This window comes from Nanorana parkeri, unplaced genomic scaffold (assembly GCF_000935625.1).
Source record: "Nanorana parkeri isolate BGI_ZX_2015 unplaced genomic scaffold, ASM93562v1 scaffold26, whole genome shotgun sequence".
Taxonomy (NCBI): Eukaryota; Metazoa; Chordata; class Amphibia; order Anura; family Dicroglossidae; genus Nanorana; species Nanorana parkeri.
In genome coordinates, this window is record NW_017306294.1 from 1,622,216 (window position 1) to 1,644,793 (window position 22,578).

The 22,578-nt window shown below is 40.8% G+C and overlaps 1 protein-coding gene across 1 annotated transcript in view; it reads right to left on the bottom strand.

Annotated features, from left to right (window-relative positions):
* FAM208B (family with sequence similarity 208 member B) overlaps positions 1-22,578 on the bottom strand; it is a 55,252-nt gene that overhangs the window by 5,127 nt on the left and 27,547 nt on the right. Inside the window, exons 13-18 of the mRNA XM_018565756.1 lie at positions 19,393-20,181; positions 15,106-15,474; positions 9,563-9,850; positions 5,220-7,997; positions 2,109-2,234; positions 699-748 (exon numbers count right to left, since the gene is read on the bottom strand). Coding sequence (XP_018421258.1) covers positions 699-748; positions 2,109-2,234; positions 5,220-7,997; positions 9,563-9,850; positions 15,106-15,474; positions 19,393-20,181 — 4,400 coding nt within the window. The remainder of the gene's footprint in view (positions 1-698; positions 749-2,108; positions 2,235-5,219; positions 7,998-9,562; positions 9,851-15,105; positions 15,475-19,392; positions 20,182-22,578) is intronic.

Genomic DNA, 22,578 nt, shown 5'->3' on the forward strand with positions numbered 1-22,578 from the left:
GTCCCCGGGGGGCTGTAAAGGGGGGGGGGGGGAGGGGGGGAGCGGCAGCACCTTCATGCTTGAGAAGGTTGTCTGAAGATTTGAACCAAGTTTATGGGTCTGGATGTGGATGGTGTGGAGAAATGAAAAAGGACATTTCTCAACCGATAGTGATGAAGATGATTTTTCAGTTTGTTCTTTAGACTTCTTCCGCTGATGAAGATGGGTAGTTACCACCAGTAGTAGATCCAAAGTCAAATTGCCCCTTGAAGGCCATGCGGATTAGATGCTTCATAAAATGCGGGTTCCACAGTCCAGCACATCCAAGTGTCTCTCATTTGTGCACCGACATTAGACTCCTGCAGGAGATGAGACCTCAAGCAGCCTGTCACAAATGTAGCTTAAAGCCAAAACCATTTGCTCCAAATGTTTTTTTAATGACCAAGGAATCGGATGCAGTAGTGGCAAGATTCTTTTTAAGGGAACATGAACACTCCTCTTGCAAAGCAAGATCACAGCCAAAATGGGGTGAAGAGCAGTGAAAACAGCCCCCAGAGAGCTTCCAACCATTTATCATTTTTGGGTCCTTAGAAACAGGTGTATCCTCCACAGGTATGGTCGCATTGTTAAGGGGGGGACACTGCCTGGTCCACAGTGGGATAGACTACAAAGTCCCCTTCTAACGGACACAAGGCTAATCAGCGCTTGAGGGAGCAAACATCTGGTCAAGCTGTTTCCAATCTTCGTAGTAGAAGACTTGGAACAGACTCTAGGAGAAGAGGGCAAAAATTTTCCAGGCTGCAGACATTAAAACCATAAGTAGGTGTTTTGCAAGCAACACTAAAGCAGTTAAAGTGCGAGTTGAGGCTACAGCGGGACTGTACTCTCTGTGTTTAGAATAAGACCGAATGGGAATGATGGTGTGCGTCCAGCCTGGGGTCGGAATATGGCACACCAAAAGCCAAGAGAAGGTTGTTCTAGCAGCAGTGTAGAGAAGCATCTTGAGTGAAGAAAAAAAAAATGTTGAAGAAAAAATAGTGCTAGCAAACAAATGTTAGTTGTATACACAGCAGAGCTGAAGAAGACATCCATCCTCCTAGACAGTAGCAAAAAAAACCGGAGGCATGCTGGTAGTAGGAGGGGTTATCCTAGGCTGGTCTGCAGTTTGTCACTGTCCACTCCTCCTGTAGGCAGCAGTATAACCTGAAGGTGAAGACTTTGTGCCCCTCCATGGACAGAAAAAAACCCCAATTGAAGTTAGATGTCCATCAGTTCATCATTAAATGTAATAGTATGAAGACTTAACTTCCAAAATCTATTTTAATATCAGTCTGTTGCAATTCCCCTCATAGCAGCAATTACACAGAGTAGTAGACTCAGCAGTGTGAATCAGTTAGGCTCTCTTGTATTATAGTATCATCTGTGAACATGTTTTACAGGAAGGTAGAGCAAAGCAAGGACATAATCAGTATGCATCTCCTCCTTCCAATCCCTGGCTTGAGTGGGTTCTAGAACAAGTGGAATGGTTTAATTGCAGAGAGGGCCAGGGCCAGGACCTGGTTGTGTTGTGTGACACGAATTTCTGAGTCTCAAAATTGGCTGACCAGAATTAAAAATCCTTTGACAGGTGAAACAGTTACCATACAAATATTACAACTGTGTATTTATATTATTTATTATATATATTATATTATGTTTAGGTTTTCCTGAAATTCTTCAATAAAAGAACCATTACTATTCATATGAATAAATAGGAATGGTCACTTTGTAGAAGAATGCTTGACATACAAAGATGTCTGACCTGTTAGTATATGGCTGAGCACTATGTATATGGATCACTAGCCATGTATACTATGTTTCTGAAAGCAGATTCCTTTTCACAGGATTCTAACATTACTAAATGATAAAAATGGGAGGGCATATCAAACCGCTAATCATCTACCAACAAATACACAGCTAGAATACAAAGTCATGTTCAAACTCTTTGTTAGAAGAGAAACAAAAACCAACACAAACAAAATATTTAACACAACGACTTGCCTACATTTTACAAGAATATAATAAAAGAGGAATGTGCAAATTATTTTAAAAATTGGATAGAAAATAAATGTGAGGTTTGAAGAGCCCACCTTGTGAATCTGAGAAGATACATTTTCATTCCTTATGATAACCAAAAGTTTTTTAGATTCCGATTCCTCACAGTCACAGAAGTCTTGTGGTTCAATTGGAATGTAGCCATCTTTCATTAGTAATGACTATAAAAGAAGCAATACAAATATGTTACGGTCAGTGACTGACTTGTTTTTACAAAATGTCAAACTAGACATTAAATAGACCCCCCTTTCCATGTTACTCACGTGTAAAAGTCGCCCATGTGCAGGCATCCAAAAGCCCAGAGATGGCAGCAGGACTGCTCACTCCATCCTGATTTCCTTGCCCCGCCTCCTGAAAGTTTCTCTCCTACCTGCTAGGAGCTGCTCTGTGTCAGAGGGGATACAGAGCAGCACCCAGCGGGGAGGAGAGAAACTAGAGATGCACCACATTTTCGGTCAAAAAAAAAATACTTTTGGCAATTTGCCGAAAGCACCATTTTCGGCCGAAACATCGGTGCATCTCTAATCAGCTCATTAATTTCCACAAAAGGAATATTTGAGGTCTGAGTATTTATTTAAAAACAAATTGTGCTAAAATGTTATGGCAAGGTATTTCCATATACACGAAGAGTACCTTATTAGTAGGGCAAACTTGCAGATAAGGGATGACGCCTCTCCTTCAAAGTCAGCAAATAAATCACTGACTAGCCTTCCTCAGTGAGAACGTTTACCACTGTTCTGGAAAACCTCTCCTGTGGAAGTGAAGAATGAACTTGTACCATATACTCAGGAGCTTGAAGACTACAAACATTATCAGCATGAGATCAGGCAGGTGACAGAACACTGGGCACTAATAAAGGGGCTTCTTAGCTCCACAGCAAAACTAAATAAGAGGACAAAAGAAAAATCTTTCATACCCAAGCCCCCAGAGGACCGGCCTGAAGACTCTGAAAAATGTAAATATTAAAAAGGGATAAAAAAAAAAAAATGCTGCCATAAGGAAGGGAGGGGGTTGCTAAAGTAGTAGACTCAGCAGTGTGAATCAGTTAGGCTCCTAACATATACACCTAAGTAACTAATTTCCAAGGAAATATTTTAGCTTGGTACTGGTAATGAGGGATCTTCTGGTCTTGTGCTGTTTCAGATACCCAGTAGGTCCTGCAAGCACCCAGTATTACACTGGTGTCCACTGGCATCTTGGTTGCAGTTTCCAGACAAACTCTTGGTTGGCAAGACAGCACAGATTGTTTCTGTATACTTTATCAGGCTAACCTCTCTACAGAAAGTAATTGCATTGTTGGCCAACATAAAGCCCTTACTGGGGGTACCAAAGAGAAGTAGTAAAGTGACAGCTTTGTATAGGGCTGCGATTTCTCCGTTGTATATGTGTAGTAGATGCTAAACCAGTGTCATAAAGAGCATCACTCATGGTTGGGTTTATGCCAAAGTCTAAATATTTGTTCTAAAATGATATTTGTGGGGGCTTGGGCATGAAAGATTTTTCTCTGCGCCATTACACAGCAAATGCAGGGCACAGTAATAACAGCCCCTCAAGGGAGGGCCCATGATGCTCTGGACAGACAGTATTGTCTCATCTTTTGGTGAATGACGCTGGCCATCATTCAACCTGAAAGACTGAGAACATCTTGTGGAAGAGAATTAGGTACTGCAGGGTCATCTCCGGATTAAGGGCCCATTCACATCATATGCGTTCGGGCTGTGCTGGACATTTTTTCCAGCGCAGCCCGAACGCAAGACAAGGCAATTCGTCTCGTCACGTGTGGGCACCGTTGTACAGCATGAGGTACTTTTTTTTTTTTAAGCATATTGCAGTGAGATGTGGTACAACCGCATTGCGCCGCGATGTGCCCACAGAACTAAAAGAGGAGCTCTACCCATATCTTTAAAATAACAAAGACACCTTTAGAAATGTTTAGTAATGGAAATCTACAATCTACAAACACATACTTCTAGATAATTGCAGGCTTTGTATTCTTTGCATAACTTTTTTCTCTTTTCCTCCACATTCTTCTCACTATGGCCATTTTAACCAAGGGCAGATTACTAGATGTCCGTTTACTTCCTGGAACTCTGACACGTGACTAGAAATGTGACCATGCACAAAATGCCTTTCCCTGAGATCTCATGAGATTACAGATGAGATTTTCAAGCAATGGTCTGCTGATGCAACCTTCCCAGGATGCAATGCTTGGGCACGTTACATCATTTGTGCCAAATTGGACCAGGAGATGGATAAAATTTATTTGAAAGTAAATAAAAAACATGTTTCTTTGACTAATGTAATATAATTTGATATACCAGCATGCAGAGTTGCATGATGTGATTTTTAGTGAAAGGGAGTAAAGGTCCAATTTAATGAAATTTTACATTTCAATAAAGTGAACAAGCCCTGAAGGAAAGCTTTGCAGTGTGAGCGGTCTTTATATTGCTTGGAGAACATTTTTGGGATTAAAAAGAGTTGGTGCTAAAAACCTAAAAAAAATGGAAACATTAAAGCCCATCTTGTTTTTTTGTGATAGCCTAATCATTTGGCGACGACTGGTGCTTTAAATGTGCTAAAAAATACAAACATTAAAGAAAAATAAATGTAACTGATATTATATAATGTAAAAAACCAAAGTATGCTATGCTAGACTTCATCATTTGCCAAAAGGGCTGTTATTTTCAGTGATGGCGTTCAATGGTTATAATAATGACCATTAAAGCAAATAAACTAAATTTGGCTTCACTTCACCGGAACAGAAACAGAGGAATCTTCAAGCGGGGCTACTTGATCAAGTGACAGCTGTCTAAGAGAGAATTTACCTAATTTTGTAGAGCTTTCCTATCACTTCCTGTAGCAGCATAGACAGGAAGTGAAGGTAAATCCCTCAAAAAGACTGCAAGAAAGAAAACAACAAAAACACACTTGAAAGAGGTTTTAATCATCGCCTACTCTATGCAAAGTGTAAAAAAAAGAAGTGTTACAAAAGCCAACTACCACATCCCTCTGGAAAAGGGGTTTCTAGCTTTCTTGTTGAAAATGAAAAGCCCATTATAATAAATAATTAGATGTTTTCTATACAACTCATTAGTATACAACTAATGTTTTAATGACAGATGAATAAAAGCAAATTTTAATATTACCTTTGTTAATGAGAAGAACTCATCGTCGTCATGATCATCACTGGCCTTGCTAAGATAAAAGTAACAGTTTTTTTGTGCAGAGTCTCTTGCCACACTGTGTAATCTTGAGCGCAGGTTAGTGCAGTGATCAGAAATAATATTCCCAACAGTCTGTGATTTAGTGGAAGTGGGGTCAAATGTCGGTCTTATTTGCCTGCCACGCTGCTCTGGCACTGGACAGGCTGAAGTCCTCTCCACTGCAGTGCTACCTAAACCAAGATGGCTTAACTTTAGGTGATTGGACTGAGTGCACTCCTTAATAATCACCGAGATATCATTATTTGCTTTCTCCAGAGTGCTCTCATACTTCAATCGATTAAAATGATAAGGAGGAGGATATCTACGGGTTCTTACTTTTTTGGAAGTCCTAGAATATGCAGGCTTGTCCCGTAGTTCATTCTCATAACAGGCGTGGCTATAAGAACTGCTTGGAAACAAGCTGTCATGCCCTCTGTAGTCTCTCCTGCGATGTTTACAATGCACTGTGATGAGAAGAGGGTTTATACATTTACTTCTGGAACTTGTGCCGCCTGGAATCCTTCTTGAATCAAACAATGTCTGAAAGGGAGGCTCAGAGACATGAATATCTGGGGATGATTTTCTTAAAACGTCTTTTAATCTACACATGAAACGCAAACGCTCCATGTCCAGGGTGTTTTGGGTGAGATCACTTGAGACCCTTCTTCTATTAGTAAATACGCTGTCAAAGTCAGATCTGCCAGCAGAGAGGCTCCCTTTGTGGACTGTGGGCCAAGTCTTTCCGACATCTTTTAACTTTCTAGTTATGATAATACCCCCATGACTTCTAGGGCTAAGATATTCCTTGTCTCTGTGGTGTCTTGATACATATTCACCTGCCTCCCCCAGTGATGCACTGGGGCCAGAACGCCTTTTAAAATGTTTTGTCTTTCTTGAACATCTTCGTTCAGGGTAGGATGCAGGCTCTTCTGGTGGAGAACTGGGGAACTCATGACATTCTTTCTGGAAATATTTACTTGTTTTACGTGTTAGAGGTTCTTTATACTCTTTTATAAATTCAATGTCGTCGTCTGAGGTTTCTGACCAGCGATCGTACTGCTCTTTACTTATACTACCAGTATTTAATATACAACAGATTTCAGACTTGTCCTGGCCAGATTCCTGATCAATGTTATCAGTGAAATCATCATGAAGTGGGGATTTGCATTTATCTTGAGAAACCAACTGCGTCACTTCCTGAAGAATACCAGGTTCCGCTGAAGTTATAGAAGGACTATTTGCTGCCATTTCCTGCACCATCTCTTCAGGACTTTCTTCAAGACTTTCTGACTCGGGAGTTTTGGTTTCCTGAGTTTTACTGGTACTTTCTGCAATGCTTACAGTATTTATTTCAGGTTTTGCCAAATCCAGTTTTTTATTTTCGCTCTGCTTCTTTTGTTCCTCTGTGTGCAATTTACCAGGTTTTTCATGGACAATGAATACCTCATCTTCAGAATTAGAGCTTATATGCTGGCTGATTCCTGAACCTCGGCAGATAAGTTTTAATTTGGATAAAATTTCCTTACGGATTGTATTTCTCATACTTTGGGTCTGGACCTTAGTGCTTTTTTTAGGCTGATCAGGAGAATGCCTCACACTTACAGGATCTGACGTAAAATCACTCTGTGATTCAACATGGAGCTGGTCTACATTTCCATCAACACATCTGCTTGCTGGCTGAGTTTTGGCACCATCTGAATCTTTGGTTTCATTAGACTTTGATTTAATACCTAGAGCAATAACTTCATTCAATGGCTCAGAACTTGGTGCTTGGAGCACCTCACAGCTATTCCCGGTTTCGCTCGTATTAGGTACCATGTGATCTTCTGTATCCAGTACACAAACGTCAGATTGCATGTTCAGCAATTCCACAGATTGATTATTGTCAATGGTTTCTTTTTCAGCAGGAAGGTTCTCTATGTCAAGAGTCTGCAATTCCTGCTTTTTGGCATCTGTGGGAGTTGTATATATCTCATTGACCGTTTTTAAATTGAGCTTCTCAAACACAGAAATGTATTCTAAATCTTCAGTCTTACTGGACGCACAGTCATGCAATGAAGATTTTTCTCCTATGCCTTTTAAATTAGCAGCCTTACTGGACTCAAAGTCAAGCAATGAGGATTTGTCCCTTAGGCTTTCCAAATCAACAGCCTTACTAGACTCCGGGTCAAGCAATGAGGATTTGTGCCCTAGGCTTTCCAAATCAACAGCCTTACTAGACTCCGGGCCAAGCAATGAGGATTTGTCCCCTAGGCTTTCCAAATCAACAGCCTTACTAGACTCCGGGCCAAGCAATGAGGATTTGTCCCCTAGGCTTTCCAAATCAGTCACCTTACTAGACTCAGAAGCTAGCAACATTCTTTCTTCCATGCTTTCCAAATCAGCAGCCTTGCTGTACTCAGACTCAATCAATGAGGAGTTTTCTCCAAAACATGTCTTTGGATCTTTCCCCGATATTTCAGCACTATTAAGAGTCCTAACTTCCTGGTTACAGAATGTCCGTGTGTTATCAGTAGGATCTTCTATCTCATCTATTTTAGAGATATTTTCCATTTCATCAGACTGCGAAAAATTGCAATCAGCAGCTTCTGTGTCTTTTGACTGAAAGTTGGCAGAAACTGTGGTAAGGCTGTTGGTTCTATCAGCACCGAGGTCACTAGTTGGAAAAGGACTATGGCTATAAACTGGTAGGGTTTCTTCTGTCTTTGCGCTTTCCTTCATCTAGAAACAAAGAGAAGATTTAATAGCATAGAAGGGTAAGGACCACCAGATGTACTGTTTGCCAAAAGCATTGAAAAAAATATCTTCAAAAAAACCATCACATGCAAGTATATTCCTTATTAAACAATGCCTGGGGTATTTAAAAAAGGGAAAAAACAACAATAGCAAGCAAGACTGCATTAAATAATGCAAGCTGAATACAATAATTAAAGCACCTTATCCTTTTGGCTGTTTTTAAATACACACATTCTGTAGAAAGGTTGGCCTAAGATGGCCTCATAAAGGCAGACGTGGTAACCAGTTGTGGCATGCTACATATGCCCCAAAAAAACCTCATTGAAAAACACACAGGATGTGTGTAGTACATCCGAAAAATCTTGGGCGGCCGAAAGAATCTCGGGGAGGTCGCATGCGCAGTTCAGATTTTCAGGAGACAAGGTAAGTATATGGACGGCGTGCACCCGCATGCAGACACCGTGGGATCAGAAGTGCCAGCAAGCACAGAGGAGTCAGCGCTGGATCGGAGACCCGCAGCAGTGCTGGAGGGACAGATGAAAACGACAGGAAAGAAGATCGGATTGAGAGACATCATTTAAGGTAAGTGCTGACATTAACTTTGGGGGGAGGGGCAAAAAATGTATGCTTTAATGTCACTTTAACACCCCGGTCTTCACATGGTTAATGTACAGTAAAAAAAATTCAAAAGTAGAAAAGTGCAATTTTCTAAGTTTTGCTACATTTTTATCTATGACTTGCATAAAAATGAAAAAAAAAAAAAATATAATAATTCAGGACAATACTACTAGAAGTAAGGCATTTGTCCTTATAAAAAAATATATTTGTATTCCTATTCCTCCCTCCCCCCCCCCGCACACAGAAAATAATACCCTGCCCTTCCACCCCAGACACATAAAATAATACACTGCCCCCTTTTAAGCCCCTCCACACATAAAATAATACACCCCCGTTCCAAGATCCCCCCACATAAAATACACTCCCCTGCCACCCCTCCCACAGCAAGCCACCTCACCTGCTTAGATCTCCAGGGAGGAGGCAGATCGATCCCTGGTGATCTAGGGGGATCACTAATCCATCCTTTCTTTCGGCCAGAGCTCAGAACTGTCAGAGCTCCGGCCGAAGGAAGCCAGTGCTGACAGGAGCAGCTCTACGGTCTGCATCTGACAGAGATGCAGACCGTGGAGCTGCTTCCGCAAGTCAGATACATGGCCTGTGACCGTGTGCCTCACTTGTTGGCTTAGGGCCGGTACTTTGAGAATCCAAATTTCCAATCGCCTTCACTGTATTTCCACTCGACAAATGCGAGCGGGCGAGTGGAAATTTTGAGCCCTGCCCTAGTGTTTCATAAACAGGTCTGAGTCGCTGCACATCATACCCCCCAGGCCTGGAGAAAGATGACCTGAACAAGCACAAAAGCTGGCAACTAATTTGGTAGAAAAGGTATTAACCTTTTCACTATATCACTTAGACAAAAGGCACATTTGAAAGAGAAAAAAAATATCTCCCCAAAACCAGCAAAATGTTTTTGTTTTCTACATCTTATTTACCTCAGTGCTATGATCTGTAACTTCTACGGCAACTGAGTTCCTGTTTACTTGGCATCCATCATCCTCAGAGTTTCTAGCATCATCCTGGTGCAATACAGCCACAGAAACTTCTGTAGAGGTATCTACCAAATCGGATTTTTCATTACTATATGACTTTTCCTCGTTAGCATCCTCAGATGATTCTGGGCAAGATTTGCCTGCATTTTCTGTATCCATGGCCTCGACATCTGAAGTCTCAGTGGAGCTAGGGCTTAATTCCAGCTTGTCCATGTTCCCAAATGTGGCAACCTATAATCAGTGAAAAGATTGAAGACAAACAGGCCACAAATTAAGAACTTTTGTTTGCATAATTTCCATGAGTTATTTCCACAAGTGTAGGTTATAAAGCTGAATGACCCCCCTCTTAAAGTGAAACGGACCTGGTCTAAAAAGTGTAAGTGCTTTCTTACAGGCACATTTGGTAACTAGTACCTGTGTGTATGTGAAAATTAATTCCTGTGTCCCTTAGAATCTTAGATCCAGGCTAAATACACAAATTTGATTGCCCAAGTCGAGATTATCTTCCACCCCCTGTCATGTAACTGTGAAATGCTAACTCTTCATTGGGCAGCAGAGCCTGCTGGACTGGCCTAGCTCTTAAAAGTAAAAAGATATCTGTATACCCTTACACTGCAATATGTGACATCTACGCAACAACATAGTTGAGTAGAGTATGTGATCTTTTTTCCCACGCAAAACCAGGTTATTTTTTGGTTAATAAGGATAAGGTTTCAGGAGATCAGAGTGATAAGAATGGACAAATCTATTCTATTCTTTGTACACGATTCCCTTTTCTGAATGGTACCAACATGGATACTGAAAACAATAATGCTTAAAACTTTGCAGCCACATTCATCCATCATGGTAAATTTACTTTTAAGATTAGAGCGTCATACATCTATACCTCCAGTAATGTGGTGTATCTCAGTGAATGCAACCAGTGATGTTGCATTCAGGAAAAAAGGAGTCTACTTAAATACTGCATAACATGAGACAAGGAAGACAAAATTACTGTATAGCAGTAGGCCATCACTTCTTACATCCAGACCACTCTTTGGAAGATATGAATGTCCCAGTTTTGAATCAAATCCGGACTTTAAGCATACCACACATGCCCTGAAAACGGTCTTTAAAGACTCTGGACGTCTGTGGTTTGTCCTGCTTCCACTCCTTCACCACAACTGCCTGGCCAACATTTCCTGGCAAATCCAGACTTTCAAAATGACAGCCTGGAATGGTTTAATTTCACAGGAGCAGCTCTTGCCTCTTCCTGTGTAAACTGCCACTCAGTGGCTGCAGTGTCAATAAGAATTACAATGTAGCAATGTTACTAGTGCTACACTTCCATCTGCATATGTAGTCTGTTAAAGAAACCTTGAAAAAAAGAAAACAAACTATTTTCTATAATCTATAAACTAGTTTCTATAATCCCATTAACCCCAATAAGTCCTAATGAACTCCTTTCCCCCTTTTGCTTTTATTAGCTGCTAATGTTTTGGTGTTTTTTTTTTTTAACATTAATATTTCAACTTTTTTATTGATTTGTAGTAGTACCTATACTTTTTTTTATTGATTTGTACCTATACTTTTTTTTATTGGTGAATTATAAAACAAAAACATTTTTTGTTGTTGTAAATAACGCTGCCATGCTTAGCAGTAGAAAGGTAAATTTAGTGTCCGCATAAACGGGAAAATTAAAGATCAAAATGTGCAAATTTTTGTCCATAGATTGCATAGTACAAATATTTCTAGAAGAAAGTCTTTGGGGAAAAAAAACGGACTATATACAACTTTGTTATCTTAAAGTGACAATAAACTAAAGTTAAATCTTAAAAAATGTATTCAGGTACCTTACCTATTGACAAAACTGTAACTTATTTGTTACTCGGCTGTAGATCCTCAAATCATCTCTGAATTGGTGCCGACACTGTCCTTCCTTCTGGAGGGGGGCTCCTTTTGGTCCCTGTGTGTGTTATAAAGTAGCCACCGCTCCAAGCTCACTACTGTGATGGATTACAATCTCAATACAAATTAGTAAACTAAACGTGAGATTGTAGTCCATCACAGGAGTGAGCTTGGAGTGGTGGCAACTTTACAACACACACAGGGACCACAAGTAGCTCACCCTCCAGAAGGAAGGACATTGTCAGCACCAATTCAGAGATGACTTGAGGATCTACAGCTGAGTGATACACAAATAAGATACATTTTTGTCAATAGGTAAGGTACTTAAAGGCATTTTTAGGATTTATCTTTTGAGTTTAGTGTCACTTTAAAGAGGAACACCAGGATTTTCAAAAGTTAACCCATGCAGTGGGGCAACCTCTGCACTGCAAGGGTTAACTGATACAAAATAAAGAAAATACACTCGCCTGATCCTTGATCCTGCTTGGCTGTTAAACTGGTCCCCAAATCTCCTCTCCCCTGGGCTCTGGCGGTCTAAGCCCCGCTGATGTCATCAAGTCTGTGCAAGGTCCATTCACTCGCATTAGACGTGAGGACACCGAGGGACATACAACAGCTGGAGCCAAGAGGTGGAGAAAGGTGAGCGGTCACCGCCGCAGGAACAAGGGTCGGGTAAGTATCTTCTTTATTTTCATTTCCTAGACGAAACGAGCAGGTAACCTTTGCAGTACAAGGGGAAGCCCCACTGCAAGGGTTAACTTTTGAAAATCCCGGAGATCGGCTTTAGGGAATGACAACTTACTGCCGCATCAATAGTTACTACTTTTACTAGAGTCACAGGTGAATCCAGACAAGTGAGGTTTTTGTGACTTTTGGTGTGTAAAAAAAAACCCTAATGAGGTTTACCCCATTTCTGGATCACTGCTGTATAGAGGAACAAACTAAATAAAAAACAAATCACACTTTTATTTAAGCCGAAAAGTACAGTTATGGCTGTCCTTCTGTTCTGCTACTGTCCCATGCCCCTCTTCCTTTGTCCAGTCACAGAACGTCTTTTATTCTGTGAACCATTGCAGACGGGGGCAAATGTGAAGGGGGGCGGATAAGTGACACTATTTTTTCCATGTATGCGAGCCAGATGCAAAGAAATTTAGAAAAGGAAACTTTAACCCCTTAAGGACCAAGCCCTTTTCTTCATTTTTTGCACCCATGTTATAATCCACATTTTAGGCCTGAAAATTACTTAAAACCCCCAAACATTATATATTTTTTGAAAGCCAAGACCCTATAGAATAAAATGGAGGCAGTTGCAAATTTTTATGTTGCACGATATTAGCGCAACTTATGATCAAACCCAAAGATTTTGTGAAAAATGCACTTAAGTTAAAATTAGTGCCCCAAAACACAATATAAAACCATATTTTTTATAAAATATAAAAGATGAGGTTTACAAGTAAATAGATACACAGCATGCCCAGGTTAAAAATTGTGCACTTCTGTGAAACTGCAACAGAATTTAGTACCCCAAAAAGTCCATACACAACACTTTAAAAGCCCCTACAGGTCATCAGTTTAGAGATGCATGTAAATATTGGCCCTAGAATTATTGCTCACACTCTGGCGTGCACGGTGATACCCAACATGTGTAGCACGATCGTCGTTGCCGAACGCAGGCGCACCCGAAACATGTTTATGTGACAACGCGCGTGCTTGCAGGGGTGGGGGACTTAAAATGTATTTTTACATTTAATTTAATATTTTTATTTTACTTTAATTGCTATCACATAGGGGATCGTAGAAGCGATCTGGCGGCAGATGAGTCGCCAGAATCGCAACTACTCTAAACCCGGTAACCGGCTCTACAAAACGTCTGTGTCTTCAGACTTCATGATGGGATTATGCTGTCATAGGTCGTGAAGGGGTTAAACTAAAAATGCCAATTCTATTTGATACAAAAGATAATGGACTCAATGTTGATCTTAGTTCTAACCCACAGAGTTGATTTTATTACCATTCTCACCTTTGGACTCTACACCTTCTCCCTCTCTATCTAGCTCACTTATTACCATTCGGTCACTCTTCCCTAACTTACACAGATTGTTATCTTAATTGCAGTTTCTGTTAGTATTTTTCTAAACTTCAGTGCATTAGAACTACTTGGACTGGAAGGTGGTAGTAGATTTCCTGAAAGCTTGCCCTGAGCACACTAAAATACAGCTACAATCACCTAACAAAATAAATAATATGTGGAATCATTGTGTGTTATACCAGAGTCATGCTTACCTTGGTACCATATGAATGTTCATTATCTTGTCCATAACTAGAACAAACTGTCCATAATTCTGAAACCTGTAATAATGGAGATAAGCTGCATGAGAAGACTTGCTATGCTGAGGTGCACATGAAATGATAACTGCTTGAGGCGGCCATATAAGTTCTGATGACTGTGGGTGCCTGCATAAGGGTTGATGTTGTGGGGAACGGATTAGAAACCTGCCTTGATCACTAATCAACTGGCACCAGCCTGTCCCTCTCTGCCCCCCTGCTAGCTGACAAACCTCATGGTTATGGAATGCTCTGCAGCAGTACACCGACGGGATGCCCTGAGGGCAGGCTAATCATGGAATCCACTCCAGTCTATTGTTCAATCTGCTACAGACCTATCACGAAAGCCTTCTCCAGTCTATAAACCCTATTACCATGCCCTCTCCAGTCTATAGGGAGCTCGGCTATAAACATATCAACAAACCCATTTGAATCTTTGGCTAGCTCAGCCATAACAATATCACTACTGATTCTAACAGGGAACATTAATATATAAATCATGCTTTACAAAGATGCAGAGATGCAACATACAGAATGTAACACATACATAGCAGATAATTTTTGCACAGGAAACCATTCTGACCTTATTCCAAAGTGAACTAAGTATTCCTATCTAGAGGTTTACCATATTCACTCACCTTCATCCATAGGGAAGGGAATTCTCCTTTGTTGCATGTTCTTTTCTCCAACAATATAGATGAATCATCCCTCTTAGAGTACTTATTCCTCTAGTCAACTCAACACAACCTACAGTGTCATATTAAAGTGTATCTATCTATAAGCCAAAACTTTTATTTTTAGTTTGTAGTCAGGCTTTAGAACCCGTGTCAAATTTTTTTTTTATGGTCGTCTGTATCCCAGTTAGGCCGATTTATGCTATTTCTCGGGGGGGGACCGAAAGTGATGGGAAATTCAAACTTTTGAGTTTTCACCAAAAACAGGACTGAAGGGGAATCTTTCCAATGCAGACACATGTTCCGCTGACAACTGTTTAAGAGACATTTCCTGACAGTGGAGAGATCTCTATTTTTTGGGTCTACAGTACAGAAGTGAAGGGAAATATAGATTGCAAAAGACAACCATATCGTTTTTACCACTCCCAAATCTTTTGACTTTGGACAGACTGAGAAATACCAATTGAGTACCTCCAAACAGATTACAAACATGTTACTATAATAATCTTGGAGCACTGTCCGGGGATAGGCAAGCTAATATTTTCCATGAATTAAGTAGTTATCAATATGTTTCTCTGAGATGCCTCTAACAGTACTTGCCTCATTGGTGTCATTTTCATCCAACGAAGAAGTCTCTTTTTGAAATTTTTCCATCTCATCTAGAGATTGCTCTGAACGTTCTATTATTTCTTCATGAGTGGAAGAACTTGCTTTAGCTTCTTTAAAGCTATTACCCGTAAGCTCTGGATCAACACTGGAATCTTTGCCATCATTAAGCTCAATGCCAATACAGGTATCTGCTTCTTTAATGCTCTGTGCCAAATCCATGTTTCTTGTAGCATGGTCTTGACTTTCACCTTGCATACTAGATTCTTCACTGTGCACTAATTCAAGAGAAATTCTCGCTGCCTTTGGGCTTTCGAGAGTTGGAGGGTTGTCATAATTTAACCGACTCCTAGACTCTAAAACCTATGATAAAAGAAAATTTGGACAGAAGAATAAAGTACAGAAAAAGCCAAATAAATAATCTCTTTAGCTGGATGATAGATCTTTAACCATCTCTCATTGATGGTCCTAAAACAAGCTTGTGGGTTTATCTTACTCTGTAAAGTGGCCCCAGGTCCTTAACCACTTGAAGACCGGGGTGTTTCACCCCCTTCCTGGCCAGGCCATTTTTCAGTGTTCAGCGCTGCGGTACTTTGACTGACGTTTATTCCGTCATGCAACGCTGTACTGAAATTAATTTTATACCATTTTTTGGGGACAGATAGAGCTTTCTTTTGGTGGTATTTAATCACCACTGGGGTTCTTATTTTTTACTATATAACAAAAAAAGTACCCTAAATTTTGAAAAAAAAACATGTTGCCCTATAAAATGTTATGAAACATTTATTTTCACCCCAATTTTTTGGTATAATATAAAAGACGGGGTCACGTCGGGTAAATAGACACTAAACATGTCAACCTTTAAAATTGCGCACGCCCGCGAAATCGCAGAAAACAACCGCAACCAAAATTGGCCATAGGCGACACTTTAAACGTTTTTACCGCTCATCAGTTTAGTGTTTAGTTTAGTCTCCAAGACCTCTGATGTCACCTAGTGACCCCCACAGAAGCTGATGAAGCAGAGATCTGCTTCATCAGCTTCTCTCCGGTGTTCTGCACCGGAGAGTGACACTGAATGCAGGAAGTGATGTAATATACATCACTTCCTGCATTTGGGGACAGGAAGAGAGATCAAAGGAAAATCGAGTAATGATCTCCCTTTGATCTGCTGTTAGATCATCGCCGCGCCGGTCCCAGCCGCACACGAGAGGGGGTAGGGGCAGGACGTCTTAAGATGCCCTCCCGCTCCTAGCAGACTTCCGTCCGGCCGTTCACAAACGGCCATGGACGGAAGGTGGTTAAAGCTGGCACCTTCATGTGTCTCCTTGAATAATCTTACCTGGGGTGTTCTATTGTGCAAATATTGACCACAGCTTATATGGTTGAGCGCTGGTATAAGCCAAACACATCATAAACACACTATCCCCACTGTGAAGCATGGAGGTGGCAGCATCATTGTGCGGGAATGTTCCTCTGCAGCAGCCCTGGAAGGCATGTACAAAGAAACCCTGGAGGAAAACCTGATGCAGTCAGGCAAAGAAAGGGGAAAACTTGCAGTTTTTGCAACTGGCAAATGTGTACAAAGCTAATAGAGACATATCCACACAGAAACAAAAGCTGTATTTGCTGCTAAAAGTACATCTACGACACACCAATTTGAAGGGGGTGTACACGTATGCAGTCAGGCATTCAGCGCTTTTTAATCTGAAGTCACTTAAATTACTTTTTAAAGATCTGCTTTCACTTTGACATAGAGTAGTCAATTTGTAATAATTCTATTACAATAAAACTCAAAAACTTCCATAGGCTGACTACCTTTTAAAGTCGCTGTATCCCTTCAGATACGGTCACAGTGCTTTAATCAGGGCAGACTTGATCCACAAAATTGTACCCTTATAATTAATATACAGTGCTACCAAGCAAGAAGTAAACATGCTTGCTCCCAAATACATGTGTATTAAAAAAATATACATAAAGCAGCAAAAGCCACTCTTTGGCTTCTACCAAGGCACCTCTGTGCCTTACCTATCCTTGGTATTCTTAAAGTGATATTTCAGATAATAGCAGTGTTTTGGGCCATTTAAAAGGACAAATTCACCGTTAGCATATTTGTCCATTAATAAATCCTCTAACCCCCCAAGTACAGCCCACCAAGCATTATGCTAACATTCCTACCGGATTCAGTTATCTTTCCTCTAAAAAGGTTCCAGCTGACTCCTCTTCATACCGCACGAGTGCTGCAGCCCCATTCATTCCTATGGGTAAGCCATACTCAGAGGGACCAGAGGCTAACAGGAGTATGGCTTAGCAGCAGATATGGGGGTATGGAACGCATGCAAAGTATGAACAGCAGTCAGGCAGGACCATGTTGGAGGAAAAACTGAAATCAGGGTGGTAATTAAAGTGAACCTGTGTCCTGATCATGCACTCTTAAAAGGATAAGTATGGGGTTAAGGCTTTCCCCCCATAGTTCTCCTTAGGGTAACGGGAGGACACAAACTAGCGTCCTCCCATCACCCTAGGCTCAGTATACCGCGAGCCGTAACTCGCGGTATACTGAGACACCGCAGTATACCGCGAGCTACTGCTCACGGTTTACTGAGACGCCGCAGCTGAAGCGGATCGCAACAATTGTGCCGGGATCTGCCCAGCTGCGTGAATGACTGCTGGCTCTGCCTATCTTTTCTATGAGAACAGAATCTTGGAAGCCTGCAACCCCTTTGTTGCCAACAGCCTATTTGTTTTATAAGCTGTTAAAAAAAAAAAAATCAAATAAAACCCTAATTTAAAGTCTTTCTCGTGATCTTTAAGTATTTTAGAAAATTAATAACGGAATATTAAAAGAAACTGGGGGGAGGGGGCTTAATTGAACATGCATTACCTGCTTGTCAAGAATATGTAGATAGTTTAAAGTCCATAGACCAGGTCAGACTTTCTCAACTAGGGTGCCGCACCACTCCAGGACCTCCCCAAGCATCCCATTCAGACCTGCTTAAAGTCCTGCCCTCTTCCATACTGTGGTGAAGAGTATAAGGTAGGAATCTGATTTGAAGGAAGGCAGTGGAGTGGGAAGGGGATGTGTGGGGGGGAAGTGTACAAATACACCATGTCAATTTTATTTTCTGTAATTTTGCGTGGGTTTCCTCCTATGTAGCATAAGAGTCTGGTGTGTCTGTAGTTTTCTTGGCATGATTCACAATGTGTCATTTGATGACACTGTGCTGCGCCTCACTGCCTTTCTTCTGGACTGAAGCAGAGTCTCCAGCATGTTGGGGTTGCTCCTCCCTAAAGCTATTAACTCTTTATATGCTGGGAAATATACAAGGTCAGTTAAGGCATTGGGACAGGATTGCAAACAATACTTGCCATGTCCCTAAGGTCTATTTACCATTGGTATAATATGAACGTGTCTGTATGAGTGACTTTTTGCAGTTACTGTGTTTGAACAGCTTTCAGCATAGTACTGTATTACAATGTTTGCACCAGACAGCTTTTCTGGCACATTTTTATGCCCCCCCATCACCTGTATAAAAGGTGTTATTAGCAGAGCTCACTTTTAAATATAACTCGTGCTGTTACATTGTATTTTCCCAAATGCCACCCTCTGCAAACTTCTCACTACATTCCCTCCGCCAGCTGCCGACAGCTGCTTCTTTTGGCGACTACATAAGTGGCCATGTGCAGCTGCCATATTTGAGACTTGCAAATTTACAGACTCGCCCCAAAAGATTGAATGCAAATATTTCCATTGCTTAACAACAAATGGAAAATGCAAAAAATAAAACACTAAATCAATACCTAAATCATATATCCAGGTCAACAATCAACAATACATGTTATAGCGACTGACCGTAGGTCCCTCTAGCAATACCACCTGACTGACCTACACCTCCTCCTAGTCCCGTAGATCTATGACCTTTATGCAAGTATCCTGTCCCGCCAACACACTATATCTGATCACTCCTCCACCCACCTTATCCAATTTGCGACTCTCCACTTCCTTCCAAGTTACTACCCTTAGACCAGACACTTTCCTGTCCTTTGCCCTCTTACTTGCTTTTCCCTTGGTTTTGACCACATATATTAAATGTTGCAGTTCACAAACAATGTTCACAAACAATGCTACCATTATGTACATTGTTTGTTTAATGATTGACACTTGCTGTGTTTTATATATCTGCATTCGATTATTTTTTCTTGTCTCAAAACATTGTTTATCCCTGAAAAATTTAATAAAAATTACATGCTTAAAAACAAAACAAAAACAAACAATGTATGTACCTTTCCATCATCCAAAGGAGTAGAATTTGATTTAAAATTCGAGCTTGTCAAAGGTGACAGGTCATCATTGTTGCAAAATGTTATATCCATTTGGTTTTCCTCACATGAAGATTTCAAATCATTATTGTAGTAAGTGCTTTTCTTACACATCCCCAATTCACTACCATTACTACTTGAAGTAACGACTAAGTGAACATTAGACGTGTCCAGTTCTTTGTCTTCATTATTTTGCCGAACATCCTGAAGCTTGGCTTCCAGTACAATTCTGCTGTCAGCAGATTCTAATATAGTTTCCTGCCGCTCAGAGTTTGCATGTATATTTTGCATAGAGTGCATAAAGGAAACCAAAGGACTTCTCTTCTTAAGAAAATCTTCCCCTGTGGCCTCTGAATGGTCAGAATGTCCATCGTCCTCATGGAAGACATCTGCAGTACTGTTCATGTTTAAGGCATCAGAGGGTGAATCCTCTGCATCATCAACAGTGCTACTTGTAACATGAGTATACTCTTGATGTTTGACCTTACTACTGGCTGCAGCTGGATGGTTCTTATCACCAATCATGGCTAACCTGTCATCACCTAATGAGAATGTTTCCGCTTGCGTATGGCTCATAGGTCGAGGAGAAACGTATACATCATAGTTTTCAGCACTTTCATCCTTTTTAGAAACTGTTGAATGTGAATCTTCATGTAACATATTAAAACCTTTTTCTGAGCCACTTGACCATTGTGTTTCTTCTGCACTAGAGAAACGCTTGGAATATTTGTGCTCACTTTCCCTGGGGTTCACCTAGAATTAGAGATAAGAAGGACATTAGAGCAACTTATAATGTGTAGAAGTTAGGGATGCTCAGATACCAAGTACCTTACTCGGTACAAGTACAGATTCTTTTCCAGCTCCAAGACTAGACTAGAGAAAAACTCAAAAGTTAGTAGTCAGCTGTCATTTTTAAGGAGCATTGGCTATGGGGAAGAGCAAAACATGACTTGGTACTTCATGGCAAGCACAGAGGTAAGACGTTTCTTCTATTTGGTTACCAGGTTTGCACACATCTCAGGAGGGATTTTGGTCCACTCTTCTGTACAGATCTTCTCTAAATCCTTAAGGTTTCTTGGCAGTCGCTTGGCAACTCGAAGTTTCAGCTCCCTCCTAAAATTTTCTATAGGATTAAGGTCTGGAGACTGGCTAGGCCATGACCTTAATGTGCTTCTTCCTGAGCCACTGCTTTGTTGCCTTTGCGGTATATTTTGGGTCATTGTTATGCTGAAAGACCCATCCACGACCCATCTTCAGTGTTCTGGCTGAGGGAAGGAAGTTCTCATCCAAGATTTTACAATACATGGCCCCTCAATGCGGCAAAGTCAGCCTGTACCTTTAGCACAGAAACAGCCCCAAAGCATAATGTTTCCACCTACGTGCCTGACTGTAGGGAGGGTGTTCTTAGGGTCGTAGTCAGCATTTTTCTCCCTTCAAACACGGCGAGTCAAGTTCATGCCAAAGAGCTCAATTATGGTCTCATCAGACCGCTGCACTTTCTCTCAATCCTTCTCTGAATCTGCAGACGGGCCTGTACATGTGCCTTCTTGAGGAGGGGGACCTTGCGAACACTGCAGGATCTCAATCCATGGTGGTGTATTGCGTTACCAATGGTTTGTTTGGTGTGGTCCCAACTACCTTGAGATCATTCACAAGTTCCTCCCGTGTAGTCCTGGGCTGTTCCCTCACTCTTCTCATGATCATCCTTACCCCATGAGGCGAAATCTTGCATGGAGCTCCAGACCGAGGGCGATTGATGGTTATTTTGTATTCCTTCCATTTGCGAATAATCACTGCAACAGTTGTTTCCTTTTCACCAAGCTTCTTGCCGATAGTCTTTGGAGCCCATTCCAGCCTTGTGCAGGTCTACAATCTTGTCTCCAACGTCCTTTGACAGCTCTTTGGTCTTGCCCATGGTGGTGAGGTTTGAATGGAAGAAAGATTCTATGGACAGGTGTCTTTTATATACATAACGAGTTGTCGTTAGGAGCACCTTCTTACATTGACAGGACTAATCTGTGTACCACATAACCAGTCTGCGGGAGCCAGAATTATTGTTGGTTGATAGAGGATCAAATACTTCTTTTACTCACTGAACTGCAACTCAATTTATAACATTTATATAATGTGTGTTTTCTGGATTTTTGGTTGATATTCTGTCTCTATCATTTAAATATACGCCCATAATAAAAATTATACACCCTAATTTTTTTTTGTAAGTGGGCAAACTTACAAAATCTGCAGGGGATGAAATTATTTTCCTCACTGTGTAATATTAATTATATTTATATTAGGGATGCACCAATACTATTTTTGTTTAGTGTCATGTGACAGTTTTTATAAAACACTACAGACTAATGATTTTAAAGACAGTGGTGGCCCGGTCACATCTGCAACCTCTGTGACTCCGGTAGTTCTCATGAAAATGCCAAGTATTGGCATTGGTATCTGAACTGGTATCTAAACATCCCTAATAGAAGAAGTTTTTATTGAATGTCTAATAGATTGTTCTCCACTGCCTTAGCCCCATATATTTTATAGTAGTTTAGTGTAGTTAATACAAAAAGCATTAAGTGAATGCAACAGAATGTTCTTAAGATGTTATATTTTTTGGAGGCCTGCTCTCCTCAACCACACACAGTTTTAACAGGATCTAGTACACTCATCTATGGTATTATATTTTGCTTAGGGGACACACAAATCTCTTTAGGGACAATTTATTAAAAACACACCAAGTAAACCCTGTCATTCTCTGCCACTACTTACCATTTTGGAAATTAAAAAAATTATGCTTTATTAAGCTCAGCGGAACTAGATAGGACAACACATCCAAGAAAAGCTGGTCAAAGCGCTGTTTCCATGCAATCTGAGCAATGAAGCTGCAAAAGTTAGGGAGCAAATCTCTCAACACACCATCTTGTAGGGGACATAACTATTCTTCATTACATGTCTATGTACTTCTAGCGATTTCACTGACTCTAGCATTTCATTTGCAGATATAGGACAGGTCATCCAGCTCAGGTGTCCATTTGAACACCTGCAATTGCGTGTTTATTGATGGCGAATTGCATTAGAGAGCTATGTACGTTTTTTAATGTTTTGATAAAGTGTTTTCTTGCATGTGAACTTTTTGTAATTTTTGAACAAATG